At 40.3% G+C, this 13,697-nt stretch overlaps 1 protein-coding gene across 1 annotated transcript in view; it reads left to right on the forward strand.

Annotated features, from left to right (window-relative positions):
• The first annotated feature begins 3,314 nt into the window (after window positions 1–3,314).
• AMFR (autocrine motility factor receptor) overlaps window positions 3,315–13,697 on the forward strand; it is a 35,690-nt gene continuing 25,307 nt past the window's right edge. The window contains exons 1-5 of the mRNA XM_077751287.1: window positions 3,315–3,404; window positions 7,251–7,415; window positions 8,710–8,862; window positions 12,014–12,054; window positions 12,220–12,352. Coding sequence (XP_077607413.1) covers window positions 3,342–3,404; window positions 7,251–7,415; window positions 8,710–8,862; window positions 12,014–12,054; window positions 12,220–12,352 — 555 coding nt within the window. The 5' untranslated portion in view covers window positions 3,315–3,341. The remainder of the gene's footprint in view (window positions 3,405–7,250; window positions 7,416–8,709; window positions 8,863–12,013; window positions 12,055–12,219; window positions 12,353–13,697) is intronic.

Consider the following 13,697-nt stretch of genomic DNA (forward strand, 5'->3'; position numbering starts at 1 on the left):
TATATATTTTATCTTTATCTCTTTTTCAAAGGCCCAGGAACAAATGATTTTATACAGTGTGCAGCTTAACAAATGCTCATGCATAGAAGCACACTAAAAAAAAAATTGGGTTTTTTTGTACAGATGATTTTTTTTTTAATCGAAGTATAGGTGGTGGGATTTGCTTTTAAGTGAGGAATGCTTCAATGATGTTTCTTTCCATATTTGCAATTTTCCAGGGCTTTGTCAGTTTATTTTTTTATTGTTATTTTTTTAATGTTATTTATTTTCGAGAGAGAGAGAGAGTGCGAGCAGAGGAAGGGCAGAGAGAGAGACACACACACAGAATCCAAAGCAGGTTCCAAGCTGGCAGCTGTCAGCACAGAGCCTGACCACTGGGCTTGAACCCATGAACCTTGAGATCATGACCTGAGCCAAAGTGGGACGCTTAACCCAGGTGCCCCAAGGCTTTGCCAGTTTTAAAGTTGCAAATTTATCATATATTAAGTCATTTTTCTATAAATAGACAAAGAATAAGTAGTTACTAATAATTGTTAAGGCTGTTTTTAAAAACACTTCGTTCATCATCTTAAAAGAATTTTTAGTTGCTTCCAATTCTGGGTAGCTTAGCTTTCATATAAAGTTCACAAAAGGTTAGCTCTTTCTTTTTACATAAATTCCCTAATATCAGTATACTTTTTCAAGCCTCTTTTCCTTCTTACCCTGGCTAATTTTTAAATCTTCCATTGAAATTTAAGTAAGAAATGATTATCTGTGAGTGATAGGATTATGACAGACTCACTTTTTTTTTTAAGAGAAGATGCTAATTTTTTAAACTATTTTTGAACTTGAAGAAATGTAACCAAGAAATAGTAAATAATAACTTTATTTTTTGTTTTGCAACCCACGATGTGCAAGAGAGTGCTTTTGGATAGAGCAGTGATTGAGTGACCTGCGGTTTACTTTCTTCTCGTGCACTGATCGCTCTCCATGCAGCCTGCTCGGTGTGTTAGATGCTTACCAAGTTCTGTGTCCTGCAGATTCTAAAAGCTCTTTGAATGCAGGGTCCAGAGCTCCCTCATTTCTCTTAACCTCCTACATGCCTTGAACAAGTAGGTGCTAAATGTGTGGAGTCCTTTCTTTATTTCCTATGCCCACCTGCAAAACCAGCAAGAATTCTTTTTATTTTTTATTTATTTTATTTTATTTTTTTTAATATTTTTATTTATTTCTAGGAGAGAGAGNAGCCCCCAAGAATTCTTTTTAAAAATTGTGTTATAAATAGGTTGGGGGATGTTTGGCTGACTTAAAAAATTCTGGGGATGTCCACTCTCACCACTGTTGTTTAACATAGTGCTGGAAGTCCTAGNATGGAGCATGTGACTCTTGATCCCAGGGTCATGAGTTCCAGCCCCACATGGGGGCAGAGTTTACTTTAAAAAAAAAAACAAAAAAACCCCACCAATTTGCCCAGCTAGGAGATGTGGCTTGAAGGGTTGTTGTTGCGTTGTCTTATGAAGTTCTTTTAAATTAACACGACTAAAGTTCCCATTGACTGGTTTAGAATACAATGAAAATGAACCTTTTGACATCTATTTCATCATAAAAATTAGTATCCTAAGCTGTTTGTTGGACCGTTTGGAATAGGGCTGTTCCATTGGGAGTCACGAATTAAGGATATAGGATGTTTTGATAACTAATTTTTTTTTCCTGGTTATTTGAAGGATTTAATCACCAGAATAGTTTCTTTTTTCAACCAAACTAATTTTTTTCAATTCTTTAAAAATAATCACACATTTCCTTGCCCCATTAGACAGGCAGAAGAGGACTAAACATAATTTAACCTTTTTGTAAGGAATCAGGGCTGTCAATACGGATGTTCCCAGAGGGGTAGATGGTGTGAGATACTGGGAACCTGAAGAGAGCTTAGGGAGCTTGTTTTCTTATATTACTTCTTCTGTNTTTTTTTTTTTTTTAGTTGCTTAATATTATTTGCTTCTTTTAAAAGAAGAGGGAGGAATGGCCCAGAAAGAAGAATATGGCCACCTCCTGTAAGCTTAGGGAATCAAAGCTTGAAGCAATCTTTACAGGGAGTTGGGGTTAATTTCCATTCATTTCTGTCTATTCCGTTCATTTCATTTCTCAATAAAAGTCATGTTTACTGCCTTTATCAAGGTCCCTTTGGCTTTTGGGTCATGCAGTGTTTTAAAAATCATTTGAGCATCAGTGGTGAGATGTGCCCACTAGCCTCTTGGTCAAGGGCACCCAACTCTTTCATTTTGTAAGCATTAGGTTTCTTGTTTAGGTGTAGGGATATCTATCTCTTAATTATCTAAGAAAAGAGAAGATTTCTCAACTCCTGTTGAAGAAGACCTTGGTTTTCCATTTGTGTCTCTTGGTTGCCTTCCAGTTCTCAGACCCTCTTGCCAGTTTCCTTTCTTCTTCCTGGTTTCTGGCTTCCATTTCCCTCTGATGCTCCCAGAAGCCTTTACTTGAAGGCCAACACCAAGCACGAAGAACATTTATCATTTGGTTGGCAGATTGTCCCATTGTAGCGTGTTAAAATACACATATACAGGGACTCCTGGGTGGCTCAGTCTGTTAAGGGTCTGACTTCGTCTCACCTCATGATCTCGCGCTTTGTGGGTTTGAGCCCCGCTTTGGGTTCTGTGCTGACAGCTCAGAGCCTGGTGCCTGTTTCAGATTCTGTGTCTCCCTCTTTCTCCGCCCCTCCCTTGCTTGCACTCTGTCTCTTCCTGTCTCAAAAATGAATAAATATTTTAAAAAATACATATATACATATATATATGAGTTCTCAATTGTTTATGGTCTTGTAAATTGTTTTTGTGACCATCAACCCTCTCTTCACTGGCTATTCCTTTCGGCAGGGCAGAGCAGAATACTTGGGTGCTGGATTTTAGTTCATGATCACTTCAATTTCTAGCAAAGTTTTCTTCAAAATCTTAATGTGAGAAGTGATGTGCCTAGGAGATACCTATGGCTTACAAGGTGCACACAGTTTTGTACATTCAGTACAAAGTTTACCACACAGTTCAGTAAAGATTGAAGGGGAAGGTGGCCTGCTGGATGATATATTGGGACAGGGTTCTAAATTAACTGGTAAGCTAGTGCCTCTCCTCCCCACTCCTCATCTCTCTTCCCACCACTCATAAAAGTGTGCCCCTTCAAGTATTACTTATCTTGTGTTGGTAGGGAACTGGAGAGGCTGAGTCATTAGAAATGATTGCTGAATTCCTAATACAGAATTTTTAGAACTGCTTTTATTTTTTAGCAGGAGAAAATAAACTTTCTCTCTTTGGTTTGTTGTACAGGTTCTAGTAAATACAGCTTGCTGTGTTTTGATGTTGGTGGCTAAGCTGATCCAGTGTATTGTGTTTGGCCCTCTTCGAGTGAGCGAGAGACAGGTAAGTCCAAATGGCAAGGATGGATTCTAGACACCAGGTTTTTTGTTTTTTTTTTTAACTTTGTGTTTGGTATAATTTTAATTTTTTAAATGTTTATTTATTTTTGGGAGAGAGAGAGAGAATACGAGCAGGGGAGGGGCAGAGGGAGAGGGAGATACCGAATCCGAAGCAGGCTCTGAGCTCTAAGCTGTCAGCACAGAGCCCGACACAGGGCTCGAACTTTTGAACTGTGAGATAATGATGTAAGCCGAAATCGGACACTCAACTGACCGAGGCACCTAGGTGCCTCTATGTTTGGCATAATTTTAAACTTATAGAAAGATTGCTTGAATACTCTGAAGAACTTCCATACACCTGTATCCAGATTCAGTTGCCAATGTTCTGTCCCGTTTGCTTTAACATTCACCTTTTGTTTGTATTTATGTATTTTTTCTGATCCATGTGAAAGTAAGTTGTGGACATCATCCCCCTCTACCCCAGATACTTCAGTATGTACTTCCCAAGAACAAGGACATTTTCTTATGTAACCATAGCACAGAGATCAAAATCAGGAAACTTAGCACTGATAAAATACTTTCTGTCACCCGCAGTCCATATTCATTCTAGCCAGATTGTCCTGATACTGTTCTTTATAGCTGTTTTCCCCATGACTTTCGTGAATGTAGTGTTAAAAGAAGCACAGATTTGTTTTAGTTTGAATAGCAGTAAATACCACTCTTTAGGATAGAAGTTCCTTTCCAAAGGGATTTACTGAGAGATTTAAGTTTTTCTCTTTGAAAAAGTAAGTTAAGATTCATCGTTCCAGAAGCAGACAGTTAGGTGACACGTTCTTGTTTCAGGTGGGGTAGCCTGGCCTTGGAGCATTACTCCCAGAATATACACATACAGGAATAGGACGTGCTTCTAAGAAAGAATGTGCCACGCGCGTACTGTACAGATTGGAAGTCCCCCAAGGAGTTTGGTGTAGAATGTAGAATGGTGTGTTTTAAAATAAGAATCTAGAACCGGCCTTAGCACACCACCATACAAACAGAACTGGGTTTTACTTTATCTGCCTCCGGTGATAAGACACAGGGACCTGGTGCCTGAACCCACGTTGGTCTCACTCTTGACCCTTTCAGCCCAACTCCTCTTTTACCAAGTCCGCTGAGGTCCTACTTCAGAGCTGAAGTGAGGTGACTGTGTGCTTGAGCCCTTGGGTGCTGTTATGAGCGAGACTCTTTGTTCTCCCAGTTTTCATTAGTGAGTACTGAGCACTTTCTCCAAAATATCAACTCCAGAGATCTCCCAAGTGGCATCAGTGTATTGTCGTTTTTTGGTGGGATACAAAAAGCTCCTTTTGATGCTTCTGTCTTTCTGTCTTTTTTAAATGTTTATTTATGTTAGACAGAGAGCGAGCACAAGCGAGGGAGGAGCAGAGAGAGGGGTGGGCAAAGGATCTGAAGCAGGCTCTGTGCTAACAGCAGAGAGCCTGATGTGGGACTCAAATTCATGAACTGTGGGATCAAGGCCTGAGCCAAAGTTGGATGCTTAACTGACTGAGTCACCCAGGCGCCCCAATGCGTCTTTCCTTTTGAAGAAACGCTTTTGACTGGCAGGCCAGAAGTTGGTCAGGCCCAGGCAGGCCGTCTCTCTGCTGGTGGACTGACCTGGCTCCAGTGGTTGCCTTGTTCCTAAAATGTTAAATTTATCAGTTCAAAATTGACAGAAAACATAACCTTGGAGCGTGACAGAGACTTTCACAATACCTAGAGGTAACGGGCACGTTTGTTATTCTACTTTCAGTTTTTCAGTAGACCTGACATCTTTCATTTATTTATTTATTTAAAACTTTGAGTCTAGGTGACACACAATGTTACATTAGTTTCAGGTGAACAACACAGTGATTCAGCATCTCTGTACACGTTATGCCATTATGCTGTTCTCAGCACTGTGATGACTTATTTTTTGATGAATGTCATCCAGTGGCGTTTATCAAGCACCAGTTTGAGTTAGAACTCTGCAGAACTGACACAGGTTTGCTCTGTAGGTGGTTCAAGGAGTTCAAGAAATAGAGTCATGTTAGAGGCAGAGACATCGAATATTGAAAATGGGGTAACAATGGGCGGAGGTTTAGAACAAGGAATTTTTTAAAAGCACAGAACGCCTACTGTGGCCCATCTCCAAGCACGGTACGCATGTTTAGTTCCTCCCACAATTCTGTGAGGTAGATCCCGGAGTAATAAGGCCCATTTTATGGATGGGGAGATCAAAGCACAGGAACTTGAAGTGACTTGTCTGAAGTTGCATGGCAGATAGATGGTGGGGTGGAGATTCAAAACCCAGCACAAAATGTCCCGGGTTCACCTTGTGCTTTAGCTGTGCCGGATCTCAAAGCAAGCCGTCACCAAAGATTCCTAGTTCCATTTGTTCTCTGTGCAAATGTACAGAGTACAGTGTGTAAAAAGTTCTCAAAAGAATTCTTATCTCTCTGTAGTCATTCACTTGTTACACACTGAGACTCCATTATTTTTGTTTCTATTCAGTTTTGCCTGTTTTCTGCTTCAGTTGTTTGAATTTGCAAAAGATTTATATGGTTCAGAACAATTTATACAAATATACTTAGAAGTCCTATTTAACTATTTCATTCTTCTTTCCTCAGTTCCCACCCCTCCCACAGATAGCTTGATAGTGTATTTTAATATCTGGTGGCTAAACTTCCCTCCTTGCCCTTTTCCTTCAGGGTAATGAAGATTTTATTTTATTTTTTTTTATTTTTATTTTTTTTAGCATTAATTTATATTTGAGAGAGAAAGTGTGTGTGTTTGTGTGAGTAGGGGAGGGCCAGAGAGAGAGGGAGACACAGAGTCTGAAGCAAGCTTCAAGCTCCGAGCTGTCAGCACAGATCCTGACGTGGGGCTCGAACTCATGAACCGTGAGATCGTGACCTGAACCGAAGACGGGCACTTAACCTACTTACTGAGCCACTCAGGTGCCCCAGGGTAGTGAAGATTTTAAAAACTGGGTATCCTCCCTGTAGGCAGTGTACATTTATCAACTTCTTGGTAAACCAGGTGAATGGTACTTAACCAGAAACCATAAAAACATTTGTTACCCTTGATTTCATAATGCTGAGGAAATAGAAACTCTTGCAAAGATATTCATTGTAATATTTTTGGATATTGCACAATACCAGCAGTATTGGTGGAAGTTGTTTTCATTGTCTATCTGTAACCACTAAAATGGTGTATTCACAGATTATTTGCTGGCGTTGGCAAGGTTCTCACAAGTGAAATAAAGCAACGTACAAGAGCAGTGTTTCTTCACATTAGGAAGAAATCAAGAAAAATGCATAAAAATGCTAAGGCATCATTTTTGTTTTACTTTTCCTATTGGTTATAGGCTGGCCAATGAACATATGTTGTTTTTTAATCAGAGGATGTTTAAAAAAAATAAACCTAATCTTTTCTAGTGTTTGTTTTAAAAGTCCAGAGAACTCTAGACTCTTAAAAGTCCAGAAGTATTAGAAATGATACTTGTAGCCTTCACCATTTTTTAAAATTTTGTGTTGGAAGTACATCATTCTTAGTATACAAACAAGATCCTAGACTAATATCACTCCCCTTTTAATGACTAAAATTTTATAGCTGACAGGATTATAATCCAGAGTCTACAAATTACTTTCTAGAAGTCTTACTATTTTTCAGAGGGTTTATTTTTTTCTTAACCTTGTAATTTCTTGTGGACAAATCTTAGAAAGCTGAATGTAGAATATTTTCTCCAGGGAAGCCAGTTTTTGTTATGTTAAGTTCTCGTAAATGGGTTAGATATAATCGTACTCACCTTTATAAATATTTCTCTTTTTAGCACCTCAAAGACAAGTTTTGGAATTTTATTTTCTACAAGTTCATTTTCATTTTTGGGGTGCTGAATGTCCAAACAGTGGAAGAGGTGGTCATGTGGTGCCTCTGGTTTGCTGGACTTGTATTTCTGCATCTGATGGTTCAACTCTGCAAGGACCGATTTGAATATGTGAGTTTTCAGCCATGCTCTTGGCCTGCGTAGCCCCCGTGTTTGCCAAGTTTGGATTGTGTAAGATGAGTGAGCCCTAAAGGTCATGTCCCACGGAGGTCTCCAGGCAAGGCTCCTCGATCAGGTAGCCACGGCCTGTTTCTTGAGGAACCTGCTGCAGCAGCCAAGGAGTGTGGGAACATATCTCCTCCGGGGGTTCCCTCCCCTACACGGTGGCATATTACAGCCCAGCTGGGGTCACTTCACTCACACAGACTGTTTTGATTACAGCTCAAGGAAAGCTTAATATATAAACTGAAAAAAAGGAGCTGTCTTCCAGATATATTCCGTTCTAGTCTCCTTCCATTTTCCCCTCTGAGTCTTAGAGCCTTCCTACCGACTAGTTTACACTGTTTCCGCCCCTGGGCCAGGACTCAGTTAGCTTTCTTGACTTCCTGGGTCCAGGGAGAAGTGACTCCTTCTCTGGGTACAAGATCTGCCTCTCCACCTCAGATCAGAGCTGTACAGGTGAACCCGCACTCTGTAGGGCACCTGAACTAATGTCATGGGGACATTCCTGGGGAAATTCATGCCTACAGTTTTGCCCCTCAGGTAAACCCACTCCAGGGCCTTGTTTGCCCCTGGTCCCTGAAGTCCTTACACCTCTATGTGAGTTCATCTCAGTCTGAAAGCTGTTACGGGGACAGGAACAGGAGTGCCCAGCCTCCCTAACTGGTTTGTTAATCTCCACCTTCCTGCTCAGAGTCCCAGGCCCAGCCTTCTGTCCCGGGTCGTGGCCTCTCCTTGTATACTGTTAACATAGCATTGTGATCGAGGTGCTCGGCACTGGTAACGTTTCAGTTGTCGCGGCACTGATACTGTGGGAACGTCCTCCAACTGAATTTTCAGGAGGAGGGCTCTAGAGCAAGATCCAGAAAGAAACGCAACAGAACATGGTGCAGTGTGGAGTGCTGCGGAATGTTGAGAAAGAGAATGACATGCCTTTGGAAAATTGCTTGGAGAGGCTTATCATCCCACTGGTTAGGAGGATCCTGGAGGATTTGAGATGAAAATATAATGCACATTGTCACTTTCTGTAAATTCAGTGATACAGATCTCTAAATACCAGCTCATACTCCTATTGCGGTTGGTTGGAGGATTTTGACTGTCTGGTAATGGGATGCTCTTCCGTGTGTTGCATTTGGCCATGGAGCTAAGCACAGATTCCTGAGCAAAGACAGCAAGATTAACCTTGAGTTTCTCAGTGATGCTCAACACTGCAGTGAGCTCCCTTCTCCTGTCTCGTACCTTTCAGCTCTCCTTTTCCCCCACCACACCCATGAGCAGCCACGGGCGAGTGCTGTCTCTGTTGATCGCCATGCTGCTTTCTTGCTGCGGATTAGCAGTTGTCTGCTGTGTCACGGGCTACACCCACGGGATGCACACACTGGCTTTCATGGCAGCAGAGGTAAGATGCGGACACAGGTGTTTGCTCTGATCATATTCCAGTATGTTTTCAAGGAAGCCAGAGGGTCCCTGTCAGTTTCTTTTCACCCAAATTGATGGATATTTGGTTTTCCATGTTAACAAACATATTTTGAATTCCTCGCTTTTGTGTTGGATGCTGATTTTGAAAGGAAAAGTGTGTTATTTCATGTAATCCTTGCTATAATGTGATAAAAAGTAATTACTTGTGCCAACATTTATATAGTGCCTATTGTATGCTGGGGATTGCTCTAAATACCTTATGTGTATTGACTCATTTTATTATTCCTGTTTATGAATGGGAAGCAGGCATAGAGGGTGCAGTGAATTGTTTAAGGTTCCAGAGGGGACAGTGGTACCGTCCAAGCCGTGACTCCCTGTAGGAAGGGAAGCATTCCCCTTCAGATGTAATGAACACTGATGCGTGGTGATTGAAAAGGAAATAGTCTATAATTGTTTTTTTTTTTAGATAGGACATAAATTAAGGGTTTACAGAGTAACATAAATGAGCTATATTTTTTATTTTGAAGGAATAATCTGAGATACTCATGTATATTTTAAATTTACTTTTTAAGCCTTTCTGAATATACCAACTTTTTTCACTAGAAATAAAAATTTTGGGGGCTCCTGGGTGGCTTAGTTGGTTAAGCGTCTGACTCTTGGTTTTGGCTCTGTGCTGACAGTGCAGAGCCTGCTTGGGATTCTCCTTCCCTCTCTCTCTCTCTCTCTCTCTCTCTCTCTCTCTCTCCCTACACACATAGTCCACTCACCACCCCCACCTCCACTCCCACCCCATTATTTGTGGTACTAATTCTGAAAAATTCTTTGTCCCTCAATGGAATTGCACTTTTAAAAGATTATAGAAGACTTACCAATGTTCAAAGCAGAAAGAAATGTATTTCACATTGCTAAGAGCTAAGAGCCATCTTTTTTTCTGTTTGTTTATTTATTTATTTATTTAAATGTTTTTATTTATGAGAGAGAGAGAGAGCAAGNTGTGTGTACACACACACACACACACACACACACACACACACTCTCTCTCTCTCTCTCTCTCTCAAAATAAATAAACTTAAAAAAATATCTTTTTGGATGTCCTTACATTCAGTTGCTATATTTGGTTTTTTCCTCAGGCCAAAGACAAAATACTTTTATCTTTACCATAATTGATATTGTTAATGAAAAAGAATGAAATAATAGATTATTAAAGCTAATTAGCTAATATCAAAACACTTAAGTTTGAACTACTGTTTGAGAGTTTGTTAGAATAGGGTTAAAATTTATTAGAGTACCTCGCTGCGTCAGTTGGTGGAGTATGTGATTCTTGATCTTGGGGTTGTGAGTTGGAGCCCCACGTTGGGGGTAGAGTTTACTTTAAAATATAAATTAATAAATAAACAAAAAATTTTTTTTGGTTAATAGCATTGATTTCAGGATATAATGTAGTATAAGTAAAATTAGAAAAGGAGCACTTAAGTACTTAATAAAAACGTTTGCAATTCTAGTTGAATACTTTCTGCATATATATACTTCTCTTGAAAATATCTGTTTAAAAGGTTTTTAGCACTGATTTTTGTTACTAGTTTGCTTTAAATATATTTTATTATAAATCACCATTGCATGATACTTTGGTTTTCTTGCTGTTACTTTTGCTTTTTTTTTTTTAAAGAGAGGGAGTCGGGGGGAGGGGAGAGAGTGAGTAAGAATCTTAAGCAGGCTCCACAGGCATAGAGCCTAATGGCAGGGCTTGATCTTAAAACCATGAGATCATGACCTGAGCCAAAATCAAAAGTCAGACACTTAATGGACTGAGCCACCCAGGTGCCCCTTTACTTTTAATGTTAGGCCAAACTTTGGAAAAGGTATACTTAAAAATAAAGACATTTAAATTAGGCCTATTGGATTATACTATAGTACATATTTTTATTTTATTCTTATTTTGTTTATTTTTAATTTTTTTAAATGTTAATTTTTGAGAGAGACACAGAGACAGGGGTGAGTGGGGGAGGGGCAGAGAGAGAGAGAGGGAGACACAGACTCCAAAGCAGGCCCCAGGCACTGAGCTGTCAGCACAGAGCCCGACACGGGGCTTGAACTCACGAACTGTGAGCTCATGATCTGAGCCAAAGTCAAACGCTCAACCAACTGAGCCACCCAGACACCCCTTATTTTAGTTCATTACTATTGATTTTTTAAGATAATATGTCAGGTTACAGATTTTATATTTTGAACTTTATTATAGTTTTATATTTATACTGTTTCTCTTTGTAAAATATTTTCCATTTATAGATTAGAATTTCCAAATCTCAAACAATGTAATAGTTCTATTTTTGNGAGGGTCAGAGAGAGAGGGAGTCACAGACTGAAACAGGCTCCAGGCTCTGAGCTGCAGTCAGCACAGAGCCCGACGCGGGGCTCGAACCCACAAACCGCGAGATCATGCCCTAAGCGAAAGCCGGAAGCTTAACCGACTAAGCCACCCAGGCGCCCCTGAGGACATTTTTTTAATATCCATTTCTGTAATACAAAGTTCTACGAAGGGCTTATTTTATTTAGTTCCTTCATTCTTCTGTGTGGGCAAAGGCAGCGCACAAAGTGTTATGTGGAGAGCAGGTACTCCTCTCAGACTGTGGCACCTAAACTGTTCTCCGGGTGTAGGATCACCAGGTATTCAAATGCCCCTTGAGGTAATTGGTGATGGTGACTTCCTGCTGTATAAAATAGAAGTGACTGTCACACCACTAGCATGAACCTCGAGACTATACAGGGCATCCCCAGGAGATGGACAAGTGTAATTGGTTGTCACCTGTTATCAGGAAAAGACTCAATAAAAGTTGGGTTTCTAGGTCATGAAAATATTCCGTGAAAATTTGAAGCAGACAAAAAGTACTTGATAAAACTGTAGTTGAAGCAGGTAAAAAATAGCTGTACATGACGTCCTCAATTCTTACTTATTTTGTAACTGGAAGTTTGTACCTTCTGACCACATTCATCCGCTTCCCTAAAGGTCCCTTGAATAAAGCCGCTTTTTAATTGAACTGAGAAATGCTTGTCTTTTATCTGTTTGTAAAAGTAAGTTTGGCCTGAGCAGTTCCAAACTTTACTAAAAAGAAAAAATATACCTTTCTTTATAGTCTCTTCTTGTGACAGTGAGGACCGCTCATGTGATTTTACGGTGAGTAGAAACTAGGGAGGGAGGTGATCGAGGTCTATTCATACAGCTGATTTTAAGAAATAACCTGTATGAAATCTATACAAATGTGACTGTCCTATATCATGTTTACAACAAATTCAAATTGTAACAGTAATCACTGGAAAGATTTTTCCCTGTTCACTGCAGATACGTAATTCACCTCTGGGACCTCAACCATGAAGGGACATGGGAAGGAAAAGGAACCTATGTCTACTACACAGATTTTGTCATGGAGCTCACTCTCCTGTCCCTGGACCTCATGCACCATATTCACATGCTGGTAAGACTCCTCAGAAGGAGCTCTGACAGAGGGCAGAGGTTTGTAGAATCAGCAACCCTGGTTAGTTCTTAGCAAACACAACATTCGTGGATAAACGACGTGAGGACTATAAAAATAAATGCAGCTGCGCCCCTCTGTCTTTCTGCCACGGGGTGGGAAGCAGTGGCATGCCTCTTCGGCCAGAGCCCAGCTGAAGGAGGCGATTGCTGTCCCCCCTAGGGATTCAGTTAACTCCATGGACTCAGTCACTGATAATCCTTCTAACATGAAATTAGGACGTGTGCTCTGCACAGTTTCTATGACTTCTACTAAGTAGCAGTTACTTTGTAGGGGATCATGGGAGCTCTTGCAGTGTTAGCTTAGAGTCATAAGTTTTCTGTCGTAACAGTTAAAAAGATAGCGCCTGAACTTAATTCCTCCTACTTCGTTGTTTGCATTTTACTTTGATGTGCAAGAAATTTGAAAATTGGCTTTAGTGGTTAGCGCTTCAGTGATGGTGAGAACCAGTGTATTTGGTGGGCACTCGATTTATTATAAGCCAATTACAGTTGCATTTAAAAATTACTGGGTTAGAACCAGGACATTTCTTTTTCTTATTTAGTGCTTATGCCATTTTTTTTTTAAGTTTATTTATTTTGAGAGAGAGAGAGAGAGAGACCGAGAGAGCGCGTATGTAGCACGAGTTGGGGAGGAGCAGAGAGAGAGAATCCCAAGCAGGCTCCACACTGTCAGCACAGGGAATCTGACATGGAGCTGGATCTCAGGAACCTCAAGATCATGACCTGAGCTGAAATCAAGTATCGGATGCTTAACAGACAGCCACCCAGGCGCCCCAACACAGGACATTTCTTTTTTTCCTTTTTTCTTTTTTTAAAAAAATTTTTAAGGTTTATTTTTGAGAGAGACAGAGTGCAAGTGGGGGAGGGGCAGAGAGAGAGATGGGGAGAGACAGAATGCAAAGCAGGCTCCGGGCTCTGAGCTGCCAACAGAGTCCAACGTGGGGCTCAAACCCATGAACCTTGAGATCATGACCTGCACCAAAGTCGCCGCCTCAATCATCTGAGCCACCTAGGTGCCCCAACACAGGACATTTCAAAGTCTGCTTTTTTGAAAGTAACTTTGAAAACATACTTTAAAAAAACATGTATAGTTGTTGTTTAAATCCCCTCGCCCCAAAACAAATACCCAGAGGTAACTTAACATTTTATTGTATGTTTTTGTTTCTTTTTATATTCAGATATATCCAGTCATAAATTGAGATTATATTTTAGACATGGAGTTCAGTTTTGCTTTATTTTTAGCTAATGTATTTATCTCTATTGTCCTGTCCTCACCATAGTTCTTT

Source organism: Crocuta crocuta, unplaced genomic scaffold, assembly GCF_008692635.1.
Source record: "Crocuta crocuta isolate KB4526 unplaced genomic scaffold, BGI_CrCroc_1.0 scaffold124, whole genome shotgun sequence".
In the NCBI taxonomy this organism is placed as follows: domain Eukaryota; kingdom Metazoa; phylum Chordata; class Mammalia; order Carnivora; family Hyaenidae; genus Crocuta; species Crocuta crocuta.